Here is a 21,859-nt window from a genome sequence, read left to right as displayed (position 1 = left end):
GAACAGGGAGCCAAAGAGGCCAGCTCTGCGCTTAAAAGGCCACCCCATTGCAGGGAGGCCAGGCATCCTGCTGTCGTCCACGAGAGGGAGGATGGGGGCTCGCGCCAGGGTGGAGGGTGGAGATGGAGGAAGCGGCCAGATTTGAGAGCTACTCAGGAGGTAAAACCACTGGGCCGTGGAGAGGAATATACGAAACAAATGCTAATAAGCACTGCCCAGCCCAGGGCCGACTGAGGTGATCCCCAGCTCCCTAATTATATTGGGGTCCCATTCCTTCCTTGAACCAAAAAGAACCTGGGGGCCAGGCTGCAGGTGGTGGCATGTCTTGCTGACTTCACTGGCCAGGGAAGATGATGGGTGTCCCAACTGACAAAGTGTAGGAAATCAACTTACCATCTTTGAGTGAGAAGCTCAGAAGATCCTGGGGGAAAAGGGAACATGGATTAGTGATAAACTGATATGCAACTAGGCTGCTCATCACTGACTCCTAAGTGGGAGCCCTTCATTTCAGTGGTGAGAGAGACAAACACCAAGCAAATCACTAACTATGTGAGAATCTCGGGTAGTGAAATAAATGAGGAAAAGAGGACAGAAGGTGACTGAGGGGAAGGGGCTGTTTTAAATCTACACATTTGCCCCACAGAAAGTCCACCTCACAAGCTCCTGCCTGCTTTAAGTGCACACAGAGCAAGTGAGTGACATGCCCAAGGGTGCGGAGTAAACAGCAATGGTTAGGAACACAGGCTCTGGAGTCAGACTGTCTGCTCAGACGCTCAGCTGGGTGATCTTGGGCAAGTTACTTAACCTTTTTTTTTTAAGATTTATTTTTATTTATTTCTCTCCCCTTCCCCCCCAACCCACTGGTTGTCTGCTTTCTGTGTCCCTTTGCAGTGTGTTCTTCTGTGACCGCTTCTATCGTTATGAGCGGCACTGGGAATCTGTGTTTCTTTTTGTTGCGTCATCTTGCCATGTCAGCTCTCCATGTGTGCAGCGCCATTCCTGGGCAGGCTGTACTCTCTTTCGTGCCGGGCAGCTCTCCTTATGGGGCGCACTCCTTGTGCGTAGGGCTCTGCTACATGGGGGACACCCCTGTGTGGCAGGGCACTCCTTGTGCGCATCAGCACTGCGCATGGGCCAGCTCCACACGGGTCAAGGAGGTCCTGGGTTTGAACCGCGGATCTTTCATGTGGTAGGTGGTCGCCCTATCCATTGGGTCAAGTCTGTTTCCCTACTTAACCTCTTGATGCCTCATTTTTCTCATCTATAAAATGAGAATGAGCATACTACCTACTTGTTAAAGTTGCTTTGAGAATTAAATGAGTTGATATTTGTACAGGTACTAGCACTTAGTAAGTGACACGTAAGTATTAAATAGCAAATATCCCATAATTCAACAGCTATAATCATCATAAAATATTAAATGAAATACTACCTTTCATCATAAAATATAATAATGAGGGAAACGGACTTTGGCCCAATGGTTAGGGCGTCCGTCTACCACATGGGAGGCCCGCGGGCTCAAACCCCGGGCCTCCTTGACCCGTGTGGAGCTGGCCCATGCGCAGTGCTGATGCGCGCGCAAGGAGTGCCCTGCCACACAGGGGTGTCCCCCGCGAAGGGGAGCCCCAAGTGCAAGGAGTGCACCTGTAAGGAGAGCCGCCCAGCGCGAGAAAAAGTGCAGCCTGCCCAGGGATGGTGCCACCCACACTTCCCGTGCCGCTGACGACAACAGAAGCGGACAAAGAAACAAGACGCAGCAAAAAGACACAGAAAACAGACAATGGGGGGGAGGGGAATTAAATAAAAAATAAAAAAAATAAAATAAAATATTATAATGAAATATTCTCTTTCAACCACTCCACCCCACTAGAAACAATGTTCAGGCTGACCTTGAAAGGAAAGAATTTATTGTACTCTCTCCCAGCCCCACTCTCTGCAGCCATAGCCCAGGGGTTGTACATACCTGAGTGATGACCACTGGATCATCCTTCAATACAGGGTCTTTCAATAAAATCTGAGCAAACATTTCTGCTCCTTCGCCTCCCAGGCCACTAGCAAAAGCAGTCATGGTTGGCAAGACGGCTTCAGACAACTCCAGCCACTTCACCAGGCCTGTCACAAATTCTGTGCAGAAGGAGCTGAAAGACAGTCATTGGCTTAGATCCTGTGATGGTTAGTTTCATATTTCAACTTGGCGAGGTTATGGTATCCAGTTGTTTGGTCAAGCAAGCACTGGCCCGATTGTTACTGTGAGGGCATTTCACAGATGGATTAGCATCTATAGTCAGCTGATTGCATCTACAGCTGATTGCATCTACAATCAGCAAAGGACAATGCCTCAACAGTGAAGGGAGTCTCCTCATCCAAACAGTTAAAATCAGAACTGAGGATTTCAGAAGTCAGAAATAATTTCTGCCTCTACTTTAGCCAGCCAGCTTCTCCTGGGGAATTGAACCTCATCTTGATCAGAGTTTTAACTTATGGCCTGCCCTGTGGAATTTGGATTTACCAATCCCCATGGTCATATGAGCCAATTCCTATGCTTAATCTTTTTACACACACACACACACACACACACACACACACACACACACACACACATCTTGTCAGTTCTGTTTCTCTGGAGAACCCTAACACAGATGCCCTGGCTTCCTGGGTTGCACGCTTCCCAGGGCGCTGGGATGTGTGGGTTAGGCGTGTTCACATTTGTGAACACAGCAGGTGATCAATAAGTGGAGGTTGAAAACCTATGATCATGAAGTGCCCTCAGGAGGCGAGCCCTCCCCACCCAGCCCTGCCCCCATGGAGCCCAAGCAGTTAGAGCCAGGAGCCTGCTGCTGGGGAAGCCTGAATGGCCACTGAGGGGAGCAGTAAGAGCTCAGGTTCGAGTCCTGGCTCCTCCGGTCGGGCTTCCGGGAAGTAGACACTGAGATGGGGATTTCTGGGCGGGAGGTTATTAGGGAGTGCGCACGGATCAGGGCCTGAGGAGGGAGGGGAAAGAAGCAGGACTGGGCGGGGTGGGGAAAGCGGGTTGCAGTGCTCTCTCAAAGGCACTGACCCGTGGGCAGTTCTCAAGATGGGATGATCCCGCAGAGCTGCCCCGAGGGGGGCAAGAGGCCGGGCACCAGGGAGGGAGTAGAACCTTGGGTGAGGGGACCCTCTGCAGCTCAGAGAGGGGCTGGCAGCCAGGGATGTGCCGACAACCTCCCCAGCAGCCGGAGTATAAGTCCTGCAGGCCTGAAGGGGGATGTGGGAAAGTAACTTGACCTCTTTGTGCCTCAGTGTCCTTGTCTGCAAAATGGGTTTGAGAGACCAATTTTATAAGGTTGTCTGAGGATTAAATGAGATGCTATGTCTAAAGCAGGGGTTCTTAACAAGGGGTCTGTGAGCTTGAATTGAAATGAAAAAAAATCATTTGTGTGGGGACGTGTCGGTGTGGGTGTGATATATTTATTAAATAATACACAGTATAGTGTGGACGTAGAAAGGGGTCTGTGGTTTTCACCTGACTAGCAGAGGGGTCCGTGGAACAAAAAAGGTTAAGAACCCCTGGTCTAAAGCACCCAGAAGCAGGGCTTGGCATGTAGCAGATGCTCAGTAATTGCTAGCCAGCCTCATTATTTTTCTACAGAAAGTGACAAAAAGAGGCAGTGGAGAATGGGGGTTAAGAGGTGGCCCTGGAGGAGTCCCAGCTCCCTCGGTAATGGCGCAGGGCCCTGACTTCACCTCTCTCAGCTTCATTTCCCTCTGCTATAAAATGGGGATGTAATGGTACCTGCCTCATAGGATCGCTGGGAGGATGACATGGAAACAGCACCTGGCACCTGGTAAGCCCTCAATAAATGCAGGCTACTGCTCTTACAGCTGCGATCTTTTATGCCACTGCAATTTACTGCAATTCCCCTGGTAGTGCAGGGGTGTGTGTGTGTGTGTGGGTAGGGGAGGTCTAAGGGAAGTGAACATTACTTAGGGACAAGCGTGTTTGCAGAGGGCTCAGGGCCAAGGGCAGCAGCACTGCCTGTTCCCACGTTCATGAAGAAAGCTTGGGCGAGAGAACCATCTCATAACAAGTGGAGGGAGAGCAAGGACTCTGGGGCAAATCCCAGCTCTGCCACCAACTGTGTGACCTTGGACAGCTTACTTAGCCTCTCTGTGTCTCAGTTTCTTTATCTGTAAAAAAGTGGAGATGATGATGATAGCCCTACTTCATAGGTTGTTGTGAGGGTTAACTTAACACCTGCTGTATGCTTAGAACACCACCCAGCATATAGAAAGCACTGCATGTGTTTCTTAAACGGACAAATTAATGAATTAATAAATATGTAAAGTGCCAGCACAGCAATTTATCACATGATCAGTAGCATTTCAGATTGGCAGGGCCTTGGTAATAGCTTCCAGTGTGGTTGGTGGTCTAGCTGAGAAACAAAAGTCAACGACTATGTTGACAAAAGACAATTACAGAGCAAGTACACACCAGTCCTTATGCTGCGGGCCTGGCACACACTGACTCATTGACTTCTTGCCACGAGACTGCGAGAGAGGGTGGTACTATTTTTATCCCCATTTTAGAGATAAGGAAACTAGATACAGAGTTAAGTGACAGCTCCAGGCGTCAAACCTGTATCTGATGCCAGAGACCAGGCGTAACCAGGGCACAGAATCGCCCTCCCCAGCAATTACCTGGCCATGCACACACCTGTGCCAGGCACTGGCCAAGTGTATCCGGCATCCCCTTTCATCCTCGCCCCATCTGCTGAAGTGATGGAGCACGTGGGCTGCAAAGAGGTTAAATGACTTATAAGGGTTACACAGCAGGGAAGAGGCAGAGCCTCGCCTGGAATCCAGGGCTCTTGGCTCAGTCCTAAGCTCCTCTCACTCACTAGGGATCTGCAAACTAGAGCCTCCTGGCCATCACAGTAAATAATGTACAGTAACTACAGCCACAGCCCATTCTTGTTGATAAAGTCTTAGTGCAACACAGCCGGGCCCACTCATTTGTATACTGTCTTTGGCTGCTTGGAGGCTACAGTGGCAGAATTGCATAATTGCAACAGAGACCAAAGGGCCCACAAGCCTAAAATATTTACTGTCTGGCCCTACACAGAAAAAAAATGCTGCTGACTCCTGCACTATCCATCTTCTCTATGTTTAACACACGAACCAATGGCAGGGAACAGCATCTGTGAGGCTTACAGCATGGATAACTATTTTGGAGGCTTGCTTTTACACCCCACATGGACCAAGTCTCCCTTGGCACAGAGTGTTTTCTCAACATCACTGAAACCAGAAGCATATCTGGGCTTTAAAGAGATTCTGGGGAAGTGGACTTGGCCCAATGGATAGGGCATCTGCCTACCACATGGGAGGTCCATAGTTCAAACCCCGGGGCCTCCTTGACCCATGTGGAGCTGGCCCATGCACAGTGCTGATGTACGCAAGGAGAGCTGTGCCATGCAGGGGTGTCCCCTGCATAGGGGAGCCCATGCATAAGGAGTACGCCCCGTAAGGAGAGCCGCCCAGCGTGAAAGAAAGTGTAGCCTGCCCAGGAATGGCGCTTCCCACACGGAGAGCTGACACAATAAGACGCAACAAAAGGAAACACAGATTCCCGGCGTCGCTGATAAGGATAGAAGCGGTCACAGAAGAACACGCAGCGAATAGCCACAGAGAGTAGACAACGGGGCGGGGGGGGGGGGGGGGAGGGCGAGGGAAATAAATCTTAAAAAAAAAAATCAAGGGATTCTGGGTTTTGGGGGGATATGTTTCATCCCCCAGAAAACAGAGACCAACCACAGGGAAGGAGTTGGCATACTCAACAGAGCACATTCTAGAAGGAAACACCCCAAGGCAAGCGCTGAGGATGTGGGGTGGGTGGGCCTAGGGCAATTACCTATTTCTGTGCCTTTAGTGGTGACAGACAGGGGCCTGACACATGACCCAAACTAATGAACGTTTATGTGAACAAAGTACGTGAAGCTCTTCTCCACCTACATGGACGTTTATCAGATAGGGGCTATCAAGCCAGGGGAGGCGTCGCACGTGGCACAGGAACGGGTCAGAGCAGGGGGCAAGTCAGACACCAGCTTGCTTGGAAACAGAATAATCCGCCAAGATACTTTATAACCTCCAGAGAGTTCATGGGTTGGTTTCATTATTGATAAGGAGAACTTTTATTTTTTAAAGATTTATTTTATTTATTTACCTCCCTCCTGCCCTTGCTGTTTGCGGTCAGTGTCTGCTCTTTGTGTCCATTTGCTGTGTGCTCTCTGTATCTGCTCATTTTCTCTTTAGAAGTCATCGGAAACTGAACCCAGGACCGCCCATGTGGAAGAGAGGCGCCCAATCACCTGAGCCACCTCAGCTCCCTGGTCTGCTGTGTCTCTCATTGTCTCTTCTCTTTGTGTCTCTTTTGTTGTGTCACCTTGTTGCATCAGCTCGCCTTCTCCAGGAGGCACCAGGAACCAAACCTGGGACCTCCCATGTGGTTGGCAGAAGCCCCATTGCTTGAGCCACATCTGCTTCCCAATTAGGAGGACTTTTAACATTTATTCAGTGGTAGCTCTGCAGAGGCCATGAACACATTCCCTCCTCACAGTCTCCCTTTCAGACACTGTCAGGTGTTTCTCCGCAGCATTGATTCCCCAGTCCCTTTTTCCTGGTCAGCAGAGGCTATCTCCCATGATGAAGGTCAAAATGGCAAATGACTTTACTTTTTCCCAGCTGAGATTTGGACATGTGACTGGATCTAGCCAATGAACAAAGGGGATACCTTCTTCAGGTATTCCCAGAAATATTCCTTCTCTGATGAGAGGTTTGCGAAGAATCCTTGCCCTCCTCCTTCCTTCCTTGGAACTTGTCCTGTGAGAATGTGCCATTTGGAGCTGCAGCAGCTATTCTGTGATTAGGAAGGAAAGGCCAAGAGAGTGCCAAGAAACCAACCTAAAGGTCCTTAGAAGCACTAAATCAACCCTGGAACTCTCTGCCTTTGGATTTCTTGTTAAAAGAGAAAAACAAATGTCCTCTTTTTGAAATTTCTTTTAGTATCAGATTCTGTTATTTATGGCCCCCTAAAAATACCCGGACTGATAGGGGTAAGTTCAAGCATCATCCCATTTTATGGATGAGCAAACTGGAAAAAAGAGTAAGTCACAGAGTTGGTAAACAACTACCACCAGTTACTGAACTTCTCTAAGTTCCAGGAACTGTATGCGTACTTTGCTTACATTTAATTCTTGTAATCACCCTTGAGCATGGGTATTAGTAGTCCTATTCTCCAGATAATGAGATTGACACTTCAAGGAAGTATATAAGCTGCTCGAGGACACATGCAACTGGAAAGCGGCAGAGGTGAGCTTTGATCCCAGCTCTAAGTCCAAAGCCCATAGAGGCCAGTGGTTATCCACCCCTCTTTTCACAAGCCTTTACTGAGTGTCTATGCTACCCAAGCTGTGTGCAAGGCCCTTGGGACTCAGAGATGGAAAAGGGGTGGCGGGTGTGGGAAGAGTTAGATGATAATGGGGTGGCAGCAGTGACAGGTCTCTGGACAGACAAGTAGAGAAACACCCTGGATGGGTGGGGCTAGGGAAACTCAGGGAAGGCTTCCTGGAGGTGACTCTCAAGACGAACATGCCCAACCATTTGGTCCAGTGAGGGAGACAAAGCTATAAAAACAGCTAAGAACAAGGGTCAAAGTTAGGGTACTTGACTCAGTGGAAGACCATGGAGTGGGGTCTTGAAACTCAGTAGGTAGAAGAACTTCTCACCTCCTGCCCCCAGCCTCCGGTCTCAGGAACAGCATCTCTGTCCTCCTCACATGCTCCTCCCCGCACCCGACCCTTTCGAGCTGCAGTGAAGCCCTCCCTCTGCCCCACCCACACATTCAACCTACCCTCAAGCCAACCCCATCTGTCCTCCCCTCCTCCCCTCAGTCACTGCCCCAGCCCCCCTCGACAACCACACCTGCCGCTAAATGCTCTCCTCTCTGGAAACCTCGAAGGCAGAGGTGTGACCCCCGCCCACTACTCTCTCCCATGGCTTTGAGTTCCATACACATCTGGGACTAAAACTTTTTAACATAGAAATCCCAGTAAATCCTTGGCCTACTCCAGACTCTCCACATCTCCCCACCTTCTCCCAAGTCCATGCCCCCCTGCCTGGCATCCACAGCCTTCTGCAGAGCTGTCTCGAGGCTTCTTTGCCAGTCGTGTATCTGGCCCCATCTCGCAGAGTTCCTGGAACTTGGGGTGCCACTCGCCCCAGCTGCCTACGAAGCCCTCCCCTGGACTCATCCCCTGGGTCCACTTTAGCCTCCTGGCCTTTCCCCCACATCTATGACTGTCAAAATTCAACCAACCTCCAAAGTTCAGTCCGGATGCCACCTCCTCCACGAGGTTTTCCCTGATGCCCCAGTTTCAATAATAAAAAGAGTACCCATCTATTGGCACTTGTGTTAGTAAGCCAAAGGGGTGCTGATGCAAAGTACCAGAAATCTGTCAGCTTTTATAGAGGGTATTTCTTTGGGGTAAAAGCTTACAGTTACAAGGCCCAAAAAAAGTCTAACTCAAGGATGAGTTTTCACCCAAAGTCAGTTGCCATGTGTTGAAGCAAGATGGTGGGTGATGTCTACCTGGTCTCTCCTTCCTTCTTCCTCTTAAGGCTCCATGGGCTCAGCTTCTTCTGATCTCAGTTGTAGGTTGGCACAGGGCTCAGCTGCTCTGTTCTCTTCAGCTGCCCACTATCAGGTGAATGGCTCCTCTCTCTTCCTGGGGCTGCAGGATTAAAGTTCTCTCTTCTTCCATGTCTATGGAGCTCCCTTCCTCTGTGTATTTTCTTCTGTGTCTCTTCTTGAGTTAGTGTCCATTTATATAGCCCACCAAGGGAGTGGGGACTCAACCCTGAGTCACCCTAATGACATAGTTGAATCAAAGTCCTAATCTTGAGTTAATCAAGTAAACATAAAACCTTGGAAATGAATAGAGTCAAAGAGTATCATGCCAAGAGAAACAGATCAGTTTACAAACATAATCAAATGTGTTTTTGGAATTCATAAAAAATATCAAATTGCTACACTCCACCCTGTGAATTCCAAAAAAGACATTACAATATTTTTTTAAAAAGCCTTAAATCAGTAACAATATTAAGTACAAAATCACATCACGATCAGTTTATAGAACTACAGTTGGTCTTGGCGCAAGGTCCCCTCTGGTTGTGAAACTTACAAAACAATTTATCTGCTTCCAAAATACAAAGGGACAGACATAGGATAAACATTTGCATTACCAGAAGGAGAATTAAGGAAGGAAGAAACATGAGTCACAGGGTCCCCTACAGATCTGAAAACCTGCAGCCCACACTCCATTAGACTTCAAAGTCTGAGAGTCTTTCTTAAGATGATGGTTTCTTCTCCTCCTTGGGGCCTCATGGGTGCCCACCCTTTCCATAGGCTTACCAAAGCCATTTTCTTGGTTCTGCCCTCATCAAGTGTCTGGTGGCGACCGAGCTCCACGCCTCACCCTCCAAGAGCACTGGGGTGAAGGCCCCACTTTGCCCAGTCTTTGGGGGTAGAGCCTCAATGCCCTTAGTACAGCGCAGTGGAGATAACATTTTCCCCATCTCTGGTGTACAGGCCCAACCTTCTCATAGCAATGAGTTGGTGACCTGGCCTCCCCTAATCTATGGGGGACACGCCTACCCCCTCAGACCTGTGGAGTGTTGACTTCACTCTCCCCAACTCTTGGGGAATGTGCTCCACCCTCTCTGTAGCCTGGGACAGCAAAATACTCCCTGAACAGTGGGCTTGAACATCCACCCTCTACAACTGCTGGGACAAATACCCTTTCTGTACACAAGTGGGGTTCCTCTCTTGGCCCAAGAAAACGTCTTAATTCCAGACCTCAGCTTCCATGGTTTTCCTCTTAAAGCCATTTTCCCTTTCATCTCTCCCCTCCATGGCCTTTTCAGTCCAGGCTGACAGTGGTTTTATTCATACAGCTTTTTCAAAAAGCTTGTTGGTTTAGCATGCAGAAAGCAAGGGTCTAAGCCATCAGACAGTAAAAGTTTCCACAAATCTTTCCTGGATAGCTGCATTTTTAATTCTGACTTATAAGTTCCAAGTTTAGTTAATCCTCAAATGGGCACTGTTGTCTGGGGGCTTGATTTCCAGAGGCTTAGCATTTCCAGAATCAGTTTTTGGTTTCTTTTTGCCCAACAATTCTGTTATCAGCTTATCTCTTTCCTCTAACATTTTGCTATAAGCTGCAAGGAGAAGTCAGGATGCATTTTCCACATTTAATTTAGAAATCTCCTTGGCTAAATGTCCAACTTTGTAATTTTCAAATTCTGCCTTCCATATAACTTCAGGAGTCAATCTTGCTAAGTTCTCTGCAACTTTAAAACATGGATTGCCTTTCCTTCAGTGTTCAACAATAGTTTCATCACTTCCTTCTAAAGCCTTATCAGAAATAACTTTAAGCTTTATATTCCTATCAACAGTCTCTTCTCAAAGCAATCTAGGCCTTTGCTATCAAGCATGTCACAATTCCTCCAAAAAATACCCCTTACCCATTTATAAAACCATTCTAGCATTTTTGGTAATTGCATCAGACCACATCCCACTCTCCTGGTACCAAATTCTGTATTAGTCAGCCAAAAAGGGTGCTGATGCAAAGTACCAGAAATCTATTGGTTTTTATAAAGGGTATGTATTTGGGGTAAAAGCTTACAGTTACAAGGCCTTATAGAGTCCAACTCAAGGTTAGCTCCTCACCAAAGTCTGTTACCGTGTGTTGAAGCAAGATGGCAGGTGACATCTGTGAGGGTTCAGCCTCCCTCTTTCCTCTTAAGGCTCAGTGGGCCCAGCTTCTTCCAATCTCAGCTATAGGCTGGTGGGCTCATTTCTTTCTGAGCCTACTCACTGCTCAGGGCTCTGATCTCTTCAGCTGCAAATTATTAGGCGAATGGCTCATCTCTGTTCCTGGGGTGTTCATGTAAGCACCTCTCCTAGACCATAAGCACTTTTGAATGCATGCTGAATGAATGAATAAAGATCTTACTCCTCTACTACACTTGTCCAATTTGAGAGCAGGGAGGGTATCTGTTTCACTCATCTCTCTCTATGTACAGCCTCCAGGTACATCAAATAGTGCCAGGCACATAATAAGTGCTCAAAATGCTTGGTGAAGGCCTAACTGGTGACTGCTGAGTGAGCCCTTACAGGCAAGGGCAATGACCTGCTACTCCTTGAATCTTGCAGGCTGACTCTCAGCTTTTTTAGTTCCCTAAAAAAGCCTGGGAAACACAACCTTCTCTTTGTGAAACAAAAGCACTCACCATTGCTCAGGTTCTGGAAAGAGCTGGGACAGGGAGATGCCACAGAGTGCAGCATAGGTGAAGCGGTTGGCCTCGGCCAGCTCCCGCCCTGTAGGCAGACGTGGCTCCCCCTCGGTGGCTGGCTCGGCCACCTGAGGCCGCTGCAGGCTCAGCCTGTCCTGTGTGGCCATGCCCAGACCTGCAGAAAAAAATCCCAATAGGAAATGTTTCCAGGAGGCAGGCACAGATTCGACAGGATGCAAAAATCATAAACCATAAAAGAAAAGATGGGTTAACTGGGCTTCATTGAAATTTTGATGAACTTCTCTATTCATCATGATACCTTTAAGACAGTGAAACACATGGCACAACCAGAGGAAGATATTTTTGATACCTATATCACAAAGGGTTTGCATCCCTAATATATAAACAGCTCCTATAAATCATTAAGAAAAAGACAAACAATTCAATTTTTAAAAAATGGGCAAAAGACTTGAGCAGGCTTGTCATAAAAGATATTCCAATGGCCAATAAGCACATGAAAAGGTGATCAACATCATTAGTCATCAGAGAAATGGAAATTAAAGCCACAATGAGATACTAAGACTTATCCACCCAAATGATGATACTTCAAAAGATTGACACCACCAAATGCCGGTAAGGATAAGGAGCAGATAGGACTTTTAGATGTACACTGTCAGTGTTCTGGAGGGTAAATTCATACAACCACTTTGGAGAATTGTTTGGCAGTATCCACTAAAATTAAACAGATGCCTTCCCTTTTGTCCTAGCAAGCCGACTCCTTATGTCCACCTAAAGACAGGTACATGAATGTTCAGAGATGTTTTACTCATAACAGCCCCAAGCTGGAAACAACTCAAAGGTCCATCCACAGTAAATGGGTAAATTGAGGGATAGTGAACAATGGAACATTCCACAAAATGAAAAGAGTGAACTACAGTTACATACAAAATGGGTGAATCTCATAGACAAAATGATCAGCACTCACGAAAGAGTACATAAGGTAGGAGTCCATTTATATGACATGGAAGAATAGGTAAAACCAAGCTGTGGTCACAAGTCAGAAGAATGGTTACCTCTGGGAGGGGGCATTGACTCAGAAGAGTCATGAAGGAGCCTTCTGGGTGCTGGAAATGTCTATTTTTTGACCTGGTTGGTGATTACAAGGATGTAAATATACGTAAAAAGTCCCTGAGGTGTACACTCAAGATTTATGCACTTTACTATATGTATTCCTTGATGAAAGGAAGGAAGGAAAGAAGGAGGGAATGGAGGGAAGGAGGGATTAGGGGTTGAGGGGAGAGGCCAAGCCAAGCTGAGCCCAACATTCAGGGGGTAGGAAGGGCCCTGGGGCCAGGGGGCCAGGCACCTGGGAGTGGCCAGGCCATTAGGGAGGGGTCCCAGTATTGACAAGAGGCGGTCAAGGATATGAAAGCAGGTTCAGAGACCTGGGGGTGAATCCAATGCATCCACCTACCTATGCGGGGGCCAGGGGGAGAACTTGGGCAATGCGAGCTCTCTGCACCTACAAAATGGGACTGTAAATGGGAAGAGCCCATGCAGTATTTGTAAACACTCAGAGCCTGGCACAGGGCTAGTGCTATATAAATGATTATTTGTTTAACAAATGAATAAAAGAAAACACAAACAAGTACATGAAATGCTCGGCACACTGCTGGCACATAGCAAAGGTGTAGTAAAGAGCAACAAGAGCCAACGTTTCTTATCGAGTCCTCACCAGGTGCCAGAGGCCAGCCTGCAATGACAACACGCATTGTCTCAGCCAAATGTATAAGGCAGGGACTCCTGAAACAGCCAGTGTACAAATGAGGGAACAGGCTCAGAGGGGAAAATAAGTAGGCTGGGCCACACAGCCAAAGAAGGGCAGTGACAGACCCCAAAAGAGACCAGAGCCAGATCTTTGGCCACCTCTTTGTTTTAAATACTCATCATATTGCCAAGAGAGTTCTACTCTAATAAGCCCACGCTGCACTGTTTGAGGTTCATAGGTTCCTTCCTAACCAGTTGAGCAATAAAAAGTTTTGTTCTCAAAATATTATTTCTCTAGAGGAGTTATTTAAAAGTCTGTCCACAATGAATAATCCACTAGCTTTTCAAAACAACCCTAAGATAGTTAGTGAACATGTGTACATTGTGTAACTGTTTACAAACCATTTTCCAATTCATTTACTTCTCCCAGTGACCAGGTTAGGGTAAGTGGGGCCTGAACCATTATGATTCCCTTCCACAACAGAGGAAATAGGTTCAAAGAGGCCGAGCAATTTTCCCAAAGTTACACAGCAGGTAAGGGAGGAGAGACAAACCAAACTTCTGATTCCAAACCCTGTGCTCTTCTCTCTACACCTCTACTCCTTTCCGTGTTTCAGATGGAGTAATCGAGGCCCAGAGAGGTTAAGACCTTGCCCAAGGTCATCCAGCAGGACTGGCCTCCAATGATTGCTTCAGGAACCCAATATGAGAGTCTCAGCAGTTTTCTGTGCTTGGAGGATTGGCCCAGGCCCCAGGCCTCCCTTGTACCTCCCCTTCCTTGATCTCCACAGTGGTGGACAAAGGGGACAGCACCAACATGGACTTAGGGCAGCACAAACTTGGACTCAGCTCCCACCCATGACAGCAGCCTCAGCGATTTCCACTTCATTCAATCAACCTCATGTGCCATTTGGAGGCTGCAGTAATTGCAACTATTACCCAGAGGAGCCCTGGATGGTATTTTATTGGACTGGTATCTGGGGAGCCTCACACGAATTCTCAGTTCAAGAATAAATAGCCTTCTTATCAGAGAAGCAGGAACTGGCTTGCCTCTAACCACAAGGGAGGGGGCATGTACTTGGCATTCAAAAAGCTCAGCTTAGGCCAAATTCATTCTTTCATTCATTCCACAAAAAATAGTCTCGATCCCCTCTGATCCATTCTCCACACAGCAGCCTGAGTGGCCTTTTTGCCATATACACCGATGATGCCATTCACCTAAGTGCCTCCCACAGCTTCCCATCACATCGACCCATGGGGTCTGACCCCTGCCTGCCTCTTAACTCCGTTTCCTGCCCTTCCCCCCGATTTGTTCACCACATGACAGCCACACTGGCTGTCCTGCTCTTCAAATACGACAAGCTGGCTTCCGGGTCCTTGCAACTGCCATTCTCCCTGCCTAGAACATTCTCACCCTGATCGTCACATCATTCTGGCCTCAGCTAAAAAATGCGACTTTTGCTTGGAGGGCTTCCCTGATTACCCAGGATTAGAAACCCCTGCCCTTCCAGCCCATCACCCTATCTTGTTTTTATAATGCTTACTCCTATCCAGAAATGATATTTTTGATTTGTTTACCTGTATATACAAATAGAATGCAAGCTGCGTGGGGCAGGTCCCTTGTTTTCTCACTGCTGCCTCCCTGGGTTTCTGAGAAGGCCATGGACAACTGCAAGCATTCAACAAATACTGGTTGAATGAAGGGTCTATCATGCGTGTTGCCCTATTCGAAGCCTTGGGGCAGAGCAGGGAATAAAACAGACAAATTCCTGCTCTCAAGGGGCTGACACTCCCACGGGAGAGAGGCAATGATAAACCAATACATAATGATGACAATCATTTACATAACTTGGTCAAGGTCCCACAGTCAGTCGTGGGGGAGTTAAAATTTGTACCCAGGCCATCTGGCTCCAGAATCCATGCCCTTGAGCAGCCCACCAAATACATAAGTAAACATTCGGTCAGGAAGTGACCAAGCCGGGGAGAACTATCAGGCAGCGTGAGAGGGATACGAGGTGCTGGGGCATGGGGCAGAAGGAAGGTGCCATTTGCGCAGTGGCCCACAGGAAGCCTGGGAGCCAGGTGTGTGGATGGATGGGAGAGGGTATTCTAACAGAAGAAGCAGGGCAGAGGTGGAGCTAGACAAGCAAACAGACGACGACAAAATAGTGGATAAACGCTGTGACGGGGGAACACAGGAGATGTACAGAATCAAAGAGGGGCATCGAACCCAGAAATGACTTCCCGGAGAAGGTGACACCAATGCCAAGACCTGAAGAACATACAAGTCAGTCACCCAGGGGTAACGTGTTCCAGGCAGAGGGGACAGCCTGTGTCGAGGCCCAGAGGTGGAGGAGAGAGGGTATTTCTAAGAAGCCCCAGAAAGATGTCCAGGGCAGCCAGGCTGAGGCAAAGGGTGAGCATGGGGGAGGGAAGAAGTGAGGCTGGAGAGGAAGCTGCCAGGGGTTAGGCCAGGCAGGGCCAAGTTCATCTAGCTCAGGGGTTTAGACTTAATTTTAAAAGCACTGGCCACTGCAGGGTTGACTGAAGGGTCCAGGGGACCCTCTGTACTATTTTTCATCTTCCTGTGGGTCTATAATTATTTTTCAATGAAAAATTTAAAAAGAAAAGCAGTGGGAAGTCTATAGCACTTTAAGACTTTTTCTTCAGGTCCAATGAAATTATAAATAAATATTTACCTCTACCCCAAATTAATCAGTAATTAATCTGATAAACATGTACTAGTACCTACCATATGTCAGGCACTGTGCTACACGCTGGGACAGAGGTGACTAAGACAGACAACAGCCCCGACCCGCCATCAAGGAGGTTATATTCTATGAGGGAGAGAGACAAGAAATAAACTCATAAATAACACCATCTCAAATAATGACATGGGCTCCAAAGAAAAAGAAACCTTAAATAGGACTTACCCAGACTTGGAGAACCAACAGTGGGCCCCCCTCTCTAAGTCTGAAGCCAGGTAGTCCAGTTTCTTTCAGAGAAATATGCAAATTACTCAGGAGGTAAACCAGAAAAACCAGCCAGTGGGTCCACAGGGTGTAGGGTCTGGAGGAGGCCTACAGGAGAGAAGGCTCCAGTTAGCTCAGGGTGGGCTTCCTGCACTCTGGGCCTCTGCCCCTGCCTGGGCTCCGTCTCTTGGTGGGGCGCAGGGCAGCGATCACAGAGCCCTGGCATGTGCCAGGCACAGCCCCAGCGCTTTCCGTGGCTCTTCTCACCCAGTGTCCCTGCTCCACCTCTGCGTTCCCTGGGTCCAGCCCCTTGGGTAGCCTGTATCTCCCCCACCTGTCTCTCTGCCATAAAGCAGGGGCTCAGAAAATGCCAGTTAGATGAACAAATGAATGACGAGGTTTTGAGGCTTAAGGGCTACATTTTCCTGACTCTTTCCTCCCCGAAAGCACAGCCGTCCTCACAGTCCAATGGAACATCACACGGGGAAGGGAGAGGGAACAAGGGCCAAGTGTGCACAGTTACCCAAGGACGTCCCAGAGCACAGACGCCAAGGGTCCCCCAGACTTCAAGCAGTCTGAACGGCATCCTAACAGCCATGTTCAAGGCCAGGGAACTAGAACATTATTTTCGGCCTCTTTAAGCCTCAGTAAAGTTTTCAGTAAGTGATCATGCTGCCTTCCCCATGACATCTGCCTCATGGGGCCTAAGACTATGCTTGTATTTACTCTCCCCAAAATAAGGATATTCAATCGTGTTAAACAGAAGCAGAGAAGAAAAATAGCTGGAAGACTATGTCCCTAAATTACCTCTGAAAGGTGAGACCCCAGAAACTCTTCTCTATTTCTGAAATTGTGTAGAAGCACATTGTCCTTCTGAGCTCTGAAGAAGAGTCATTTTGTATTAAGATGTCTGTATCTGTAGAGGGGCTGGAAGGACATACACTGGGATGCTGATGGTGATTTTAAGTTTTTTCTACTTTTATATTTTGTGGATTTTCAAATAATGAGTAGTCGTGGATTTTAAGATCAGAAAAGATAGATGTGATTTTAAATGACAATACAGTATGCTAGAGCCGGCTCACAGTGGCTCGTGAGAACTGTTTCTGTGCATCTCTTCCCAGCTCTGCGTTCAGGGACATTGGCAGCAGGAAATTGGCCACCGTGAGAGTATTTACACCACAGAAACTGGCAAATACCTGGAATGGACTTCCCCCTTTAGGCCTTTGCTCAAATTTCACATCTCAATGAATCCCCCCCACCCCCTACCCCTGCTGCGCTCTCCCCGTCCCCCATCACTGTCTAACCTTACCACTCATTTGTTTATGTTTATTGCTTATTGCCTATTTCCCTCTGCTCACATGTAAGCACATATCGGGTAGCCCTAACAAACAAATATTTGTTGAATGAATGGTGGTTTCCACTTGGGATAAATCAAGAGGTGAATCTGGGAAGGAAGGAAGACAAATGAGAAAAGTATGTCATGGTTCATTTGACCCACTTGTTTTCAAACTGCTCCACAAGGTCCAGTGACTTCTCTTGCCCTGGAGGGCAGGAAGATATACAGTGGGGAATTTTTAATGTTCTACTTTCAAATTCTTACAGTAAATGCTTGGAAACTGTTAGTCATGTGCCACCCTGTTTTGCATCATCTCATCTCCTTCCAACAATCCTACAAGGTAGCTGCTGTTAGCTCCATTTTACAGATGTGGACATAGAGGCCTTGAGAGATTACAGTAAAGGACATTGGTTCCGTAATGTGGGGTTTATCCATTTGTCTGTTGTGGCCCTTGGGTTGTTTTCATTCCTTGGCTATTGTGAATAATGCTGCTATGACTATTGGTATTACAGTGTGGGATTTAAATATGGGCCTGGGTCTTAGCTCAAAACCATTTTTCTTAATTATCATGTTACCCTGCTTCTCTTTGGTTTAGTTTATACCCTGGGTTGGCCTATGAGATTTCAAACACAATTCAAAGGCACCAAATTAGATGACTCTCATTGGCTTGTCTGTCCACAGGCTAACATCCCACTTCTCAGCAGCCCCAAGCACCTCTGGGATGGGCCTAATCTGCCTTTCCAACTTCATTTTCCTCGACTCCCCTTCTTTCAGCCAGTCCTCAGCCCAAACAAGCCATGTGCTGCTTCCAGCCCATGCTGGGCTTCCCACCCCAATCCTTAGCTGCTCTCTTGGCCTGGGGGCTTTTATCTTCATGTCCAAGTGGTGCCCTTTTCCAAAAAGTTTAATAATACAGGGGTTTACTCTCATGACCCCATTTCAGGTACAGATATCACTGTCTCCATTTTGCAGATGAGAAAACTGAGGCTCACAAAGGTGACGGTCACACAGCTGGCAAGGGGCAGTGCCAGGACTCTGGCCTGTCTGACTCCAAACCCCGAGCTCTTCTCCACTTTCTAAAGTCCCACTCACTGGCTGCCCTGAAGCCTCCCTGGATTTCTCCACTTTAGCTGTCACCTCTGAGCCTCCTGCACATGCCGACACACTCTAGGAAGCGAGGCCCCCATTTCTCATCCCCATTTTTAAAATGTACAGTTGTACAGTAGCGTTTACAAAGCATACAGGCCATAAAAGGACATGACGACAGTCCATTTAACATTTCTCAGGTTCCACACTTGCAGGCACAGGTAGCTGGTCTGGACTTTCCACCTGGTACGAGTATAGGGAGAGATGGTTTCAGGCTTACTGGGAATTCTCCAGGCTCCAAATTTCCTGGGAGCCAAACCGTGAGCTACACAACTAATCAGCTGTGCCCACCCCACGTGCTCCTTGGGTCTACGTCAGTCTGACACTGCACATTGTTAAAACTGACATGCTCATTGTGACCTGAAAGTTCCATTTCTTGAGCCAAGAAGGGAGTCTCAGCCTCTTCACTGGGAATTCAGCCACATTCGTCTGTTTCTTAAATTTCTTTGCTAGGAGCAGTAACAGGTTATCAAAAGGGACACTGGAGCCTCTAAATAAATAAGCCCTAAACAAACACACCCTCGCCTATGCCTGATTTGGCAAGGCCCCTGATATAGGCCACACTCTGGATTGTGCTTTACCCTTTACAAAGGATTTTGACATAGTCTCATCAATGCTATGAGACCCAGAGAGGTTAAGGGAGCTACCCAAGGTCACACAGCTAGGAAGTGGCCAGGTTTCCAGTCCAGGCCGAGGCTAGTTAGCGCTTCCTTGACACCCCTCTCTACCCTCCTAAACCTACTCCCCTGCCCTCCCAATCCCTGGAGAAAGGGGTGGGAAAGCTCAGACTGGCGGAAGCATTTCAAGAGGCGCCCATGAGGGACAGCAGGCTCAGACAGCTCGAGGCTGTTCTTCCACCACACCCCAAGGTTTAGTGTTTTCATCTCTGTTCTCTTTCCGCTTGACAGTGTGCGAGATTCCAGTGTCCCTCTCTCTGCCCAGCCCTCCCACCCCTGAAAGGCAGGGTTTTTATTCCACCCTTTGGGGTGTATTCCCAGAGAGAAGGACTTGTCTTGCTCACTGCTGTATTCTCAGTGCCTAAACAGTGCACATACTGGCACACAGTGGGTGCTCACTAATATTTGTTCCATGAATGAACAGCTGCCCCAACTTAAGGGGGGTGGGGGTGGGGGCAGGGTCTGTATCTTCTGCAGTGAAACAAACACTGAGTTGGGGAAAAGCAAACTAACATGTTGACTCTGTCTCTGTGCTAGGCGGTGGGCTCTAGTCCAGGGGTTCTTAACGAGGGGTCCATGAGCTTGAATTGAAAAAAATCGACTTATTCTCTATTTTTTCTGACTGCTAATTGAAATCCAGCATTTCCTTCACTTAAGAGTGTACACAATAAATAAATTACAGTAGTATTCATTTCACCTGCCTGGCAGAGGGGTCCAAGGAACAAAAAAGGTGAAGAACTCCTGCTCTAGTCCAACACCCGCTCTGCCCCTAACTCCCCGTGTGACCCCAGGCAAAGGATACCACAAGCCCTACTCTGGGCAGGCCCTGGGCCAGCATCTGGGGTCCAGTGGGCCAGGCTCTGGGGTCAGGTAGCCAGTGCTAACCCTGGCCTTGTCCTTCCTAGGGGTGTGGCCTTGGGCCAATCACCTCACCCCTCTGAACCTGTTTGCCTGCTTGTAAAATCCACCCCAAAAGTAGTCGTAGTAATTCCTCCCATAACAACAGCTGGCAAGGCCAGGGCACTTGGCGCACCTGTAAAATGAAGGGCCTGTGCTTTTCTCTAGAAGATCCCCAGGCCTCCCCCCCCCCCCCCCCCCCGACCCCAAACTCTCAGTTTGAGTCTGCAAAGGGGCAAAGGGTGTCTGATGGCTTTCCTCACCCTCCCGGAGGACGCAGCGGAGGAGCCCCGTGCAAAAAGGGGAAGTCCCATTATCCGGGGAGATCTTGTGCAAATCCTTCGGCTCCCGGACCAGGGCAACGTCCTCACTTATCAAAGACTCACTTGAGTGACCTCTCAGGGCTCAGAGCCCAGAGCAGGACGGCAGGAACACCTGGAAGCGCCAACCGGCCTCAGTTTCCCCACCAGCCACCCTTCAAGATTGCTAAGGGCACTTCCGGTTCTGAAAACAAAACCACCACGCTCCCTAGACTGCAGGTCGGCGCCGGAAGGGGGGAAGGGGAGCGCGCGGCCACTTCCTGATGACTCCGGCGTCCACGAGGGCGAGGCGGCGCCGAGACCCCGGCCGGGGCGAGCTCCTCCCCGCGTCGCGGCGGCTCCCGGGCCCCGACTGGCAGCCCCGGGCCCCGACTGGCAGCCCCGGGCCCCGGCCCCCTTACCTGAGGTGGCGGCGCGGGCGGCCCGGGCTCCTCCAGCCCGGCTCCTCCCTCCTCCCGCGCCGGGTCCAGCCGCCCCGCGCCAGTCCCGGCCGGCCCGGCCGCCTGTGCAGCCGGCGGGAGCGCGCCTGTTCCGGGCCCGGGGCGGAGGCGCGGGGGCCTGCCCGGGCGCGCGAGCTGCGTGTGCCGGCCCGGCTCGTCCCGCCGCCGCCGCCACCCGCCCGACAGGGTGCAGGCCTCAGGAAGTGACGGGCCGACCCGCGGCGCGAAACTCTGCTGGTGGACGAAGCTGCAAGACTGCAGGGCGCGGGAGAGGGAGCCCTGCACGGTTCTCTCTGAAGAAACCCTCCGTGAGGGACTCGGGCCCGACAGCGGAGGGCTGAAAAGCGCCTAGATGAAATCTCTGTAAAGTTAAAGATCGAGCCACGGAAAAAAATCCTTCCCGCATGTGCATAAAGCACTTTGAAGTTTCCAGAACAATGAGCTCTCCAGGATCGCCCTGATTCTTCTGTTTTTGGGTTGCTACCTTCGGTCCAGTCTCAGGGCCTTTGCACTTGCGGTTCTCTCCCGTGCCTGGGACTCTGCTGGCATGAGCAGTTACCCACTTTGATATCTCAGTCCCCCGACCACCCATCATATTGTCCTTGAACAAATAATTACTGAGCACCTCCTGTGTGTTGGTTCTAAGTGCTGGGGAATCACACATGAGGCTTCCTGCTCTGTTCTACCCTAATCATAGCATTGCTAACTATGGAATTATTTTGTTCATTTTCCTGTTTATCAGTTTGTTTCCCCTGCTAGAATTTAAAAGCCTGTAGAGTGGCTTGTCTTCAGCTGCTCTGTCCTCTGCTGCATACCCAGCCCTGGGAACTGCCTGGCACCTGGTAGGTTCTGAGAATCATTTGAAAGGGTGGACCTTATTCCCCCAGCAACTCTGAATTCTCAAGGCCAGTCTACAGGTGGGGAAACTGAGGCTCAGATGCAGACCGTGCAGAAGCCCCAGAGCTAAAGAGTG

The 21,859-nt window shown here is 49.0% G+C and overlaps 1 protein-coding gene across 12 annotated transcripts in view; it reads right to left on the bottom strand.

Moving 5' to 3' along the window:
- TMCO4 (transmembrane and coiled-coil domains 4) overlaps positions 1 to 21,072 on the bottom strand; it is a 100,500-nt gene extending 79,428 nt beyond the window's left edge. For 2 of the 12 annotated variants that reach the window (XM_058304247.2, XM_071217747.1), the window contains exons 1-7: positions 20,848 to 20,981; positions 16,032 to 16,178; positions 15,851 to 15,935; positions 14,677 to 14,767; positions 11,329 to 11,506; positions 1,964 to 2,138; positions 394 to 421 (exon numbers count right to left, since the gene is read on the bottom strand). In XM_058304247.2, the coding sequence (XP_058160230.1) occupies positions 394 to 421; positions 1,964 to 2,138; positions 11,329 to 11,506; positions 14,677 to 14,767; positions 15,851 to 15,853 (475 nt within the window). In that variant the 5' untranslated portion in view covers positions 15,854 to 15,935; positions 16,032 to 16,178; positions 20,848 to 20,981. Of the gene's footprint in view, positions 1 to 393; positions 422 to 1,963; positions 2,139 to 11,328; positions 11,507 to 14,676; positions 14,768 to 15,850; positions 15,936 to 16,031; positions 16,179 to 20,512; positions 20,607 to 20,847 lie in introns of those variants that run through there. The other 10 variants (XM_023588817.3, XM_004458622.5, XM_023588819.3 and 7 more) reach the window with 7 other exon arrangements.
- Positions 21,073 to 21,859: the final 787 nt, after the last annotated feature.

This window comes from Dasypus novemcinctus, chromosome 9, assembly GCF_030445035.2.
Source record: "Dasypus novemcinctus isolate mDasNov1 chromosome 9, mDasNov1.1.hap2, whole genome shotgun sequence".
Classification (NCBI taxonomy): Eukaryota; Metazoa; Chordata; class Mammalia; order Cingulata; family Dasypodidae; genus Dasypus; species Dasypus novemcinctus.
This window is presented reverse-complemented; position numbering and strand designations above follow the sequence as displayed.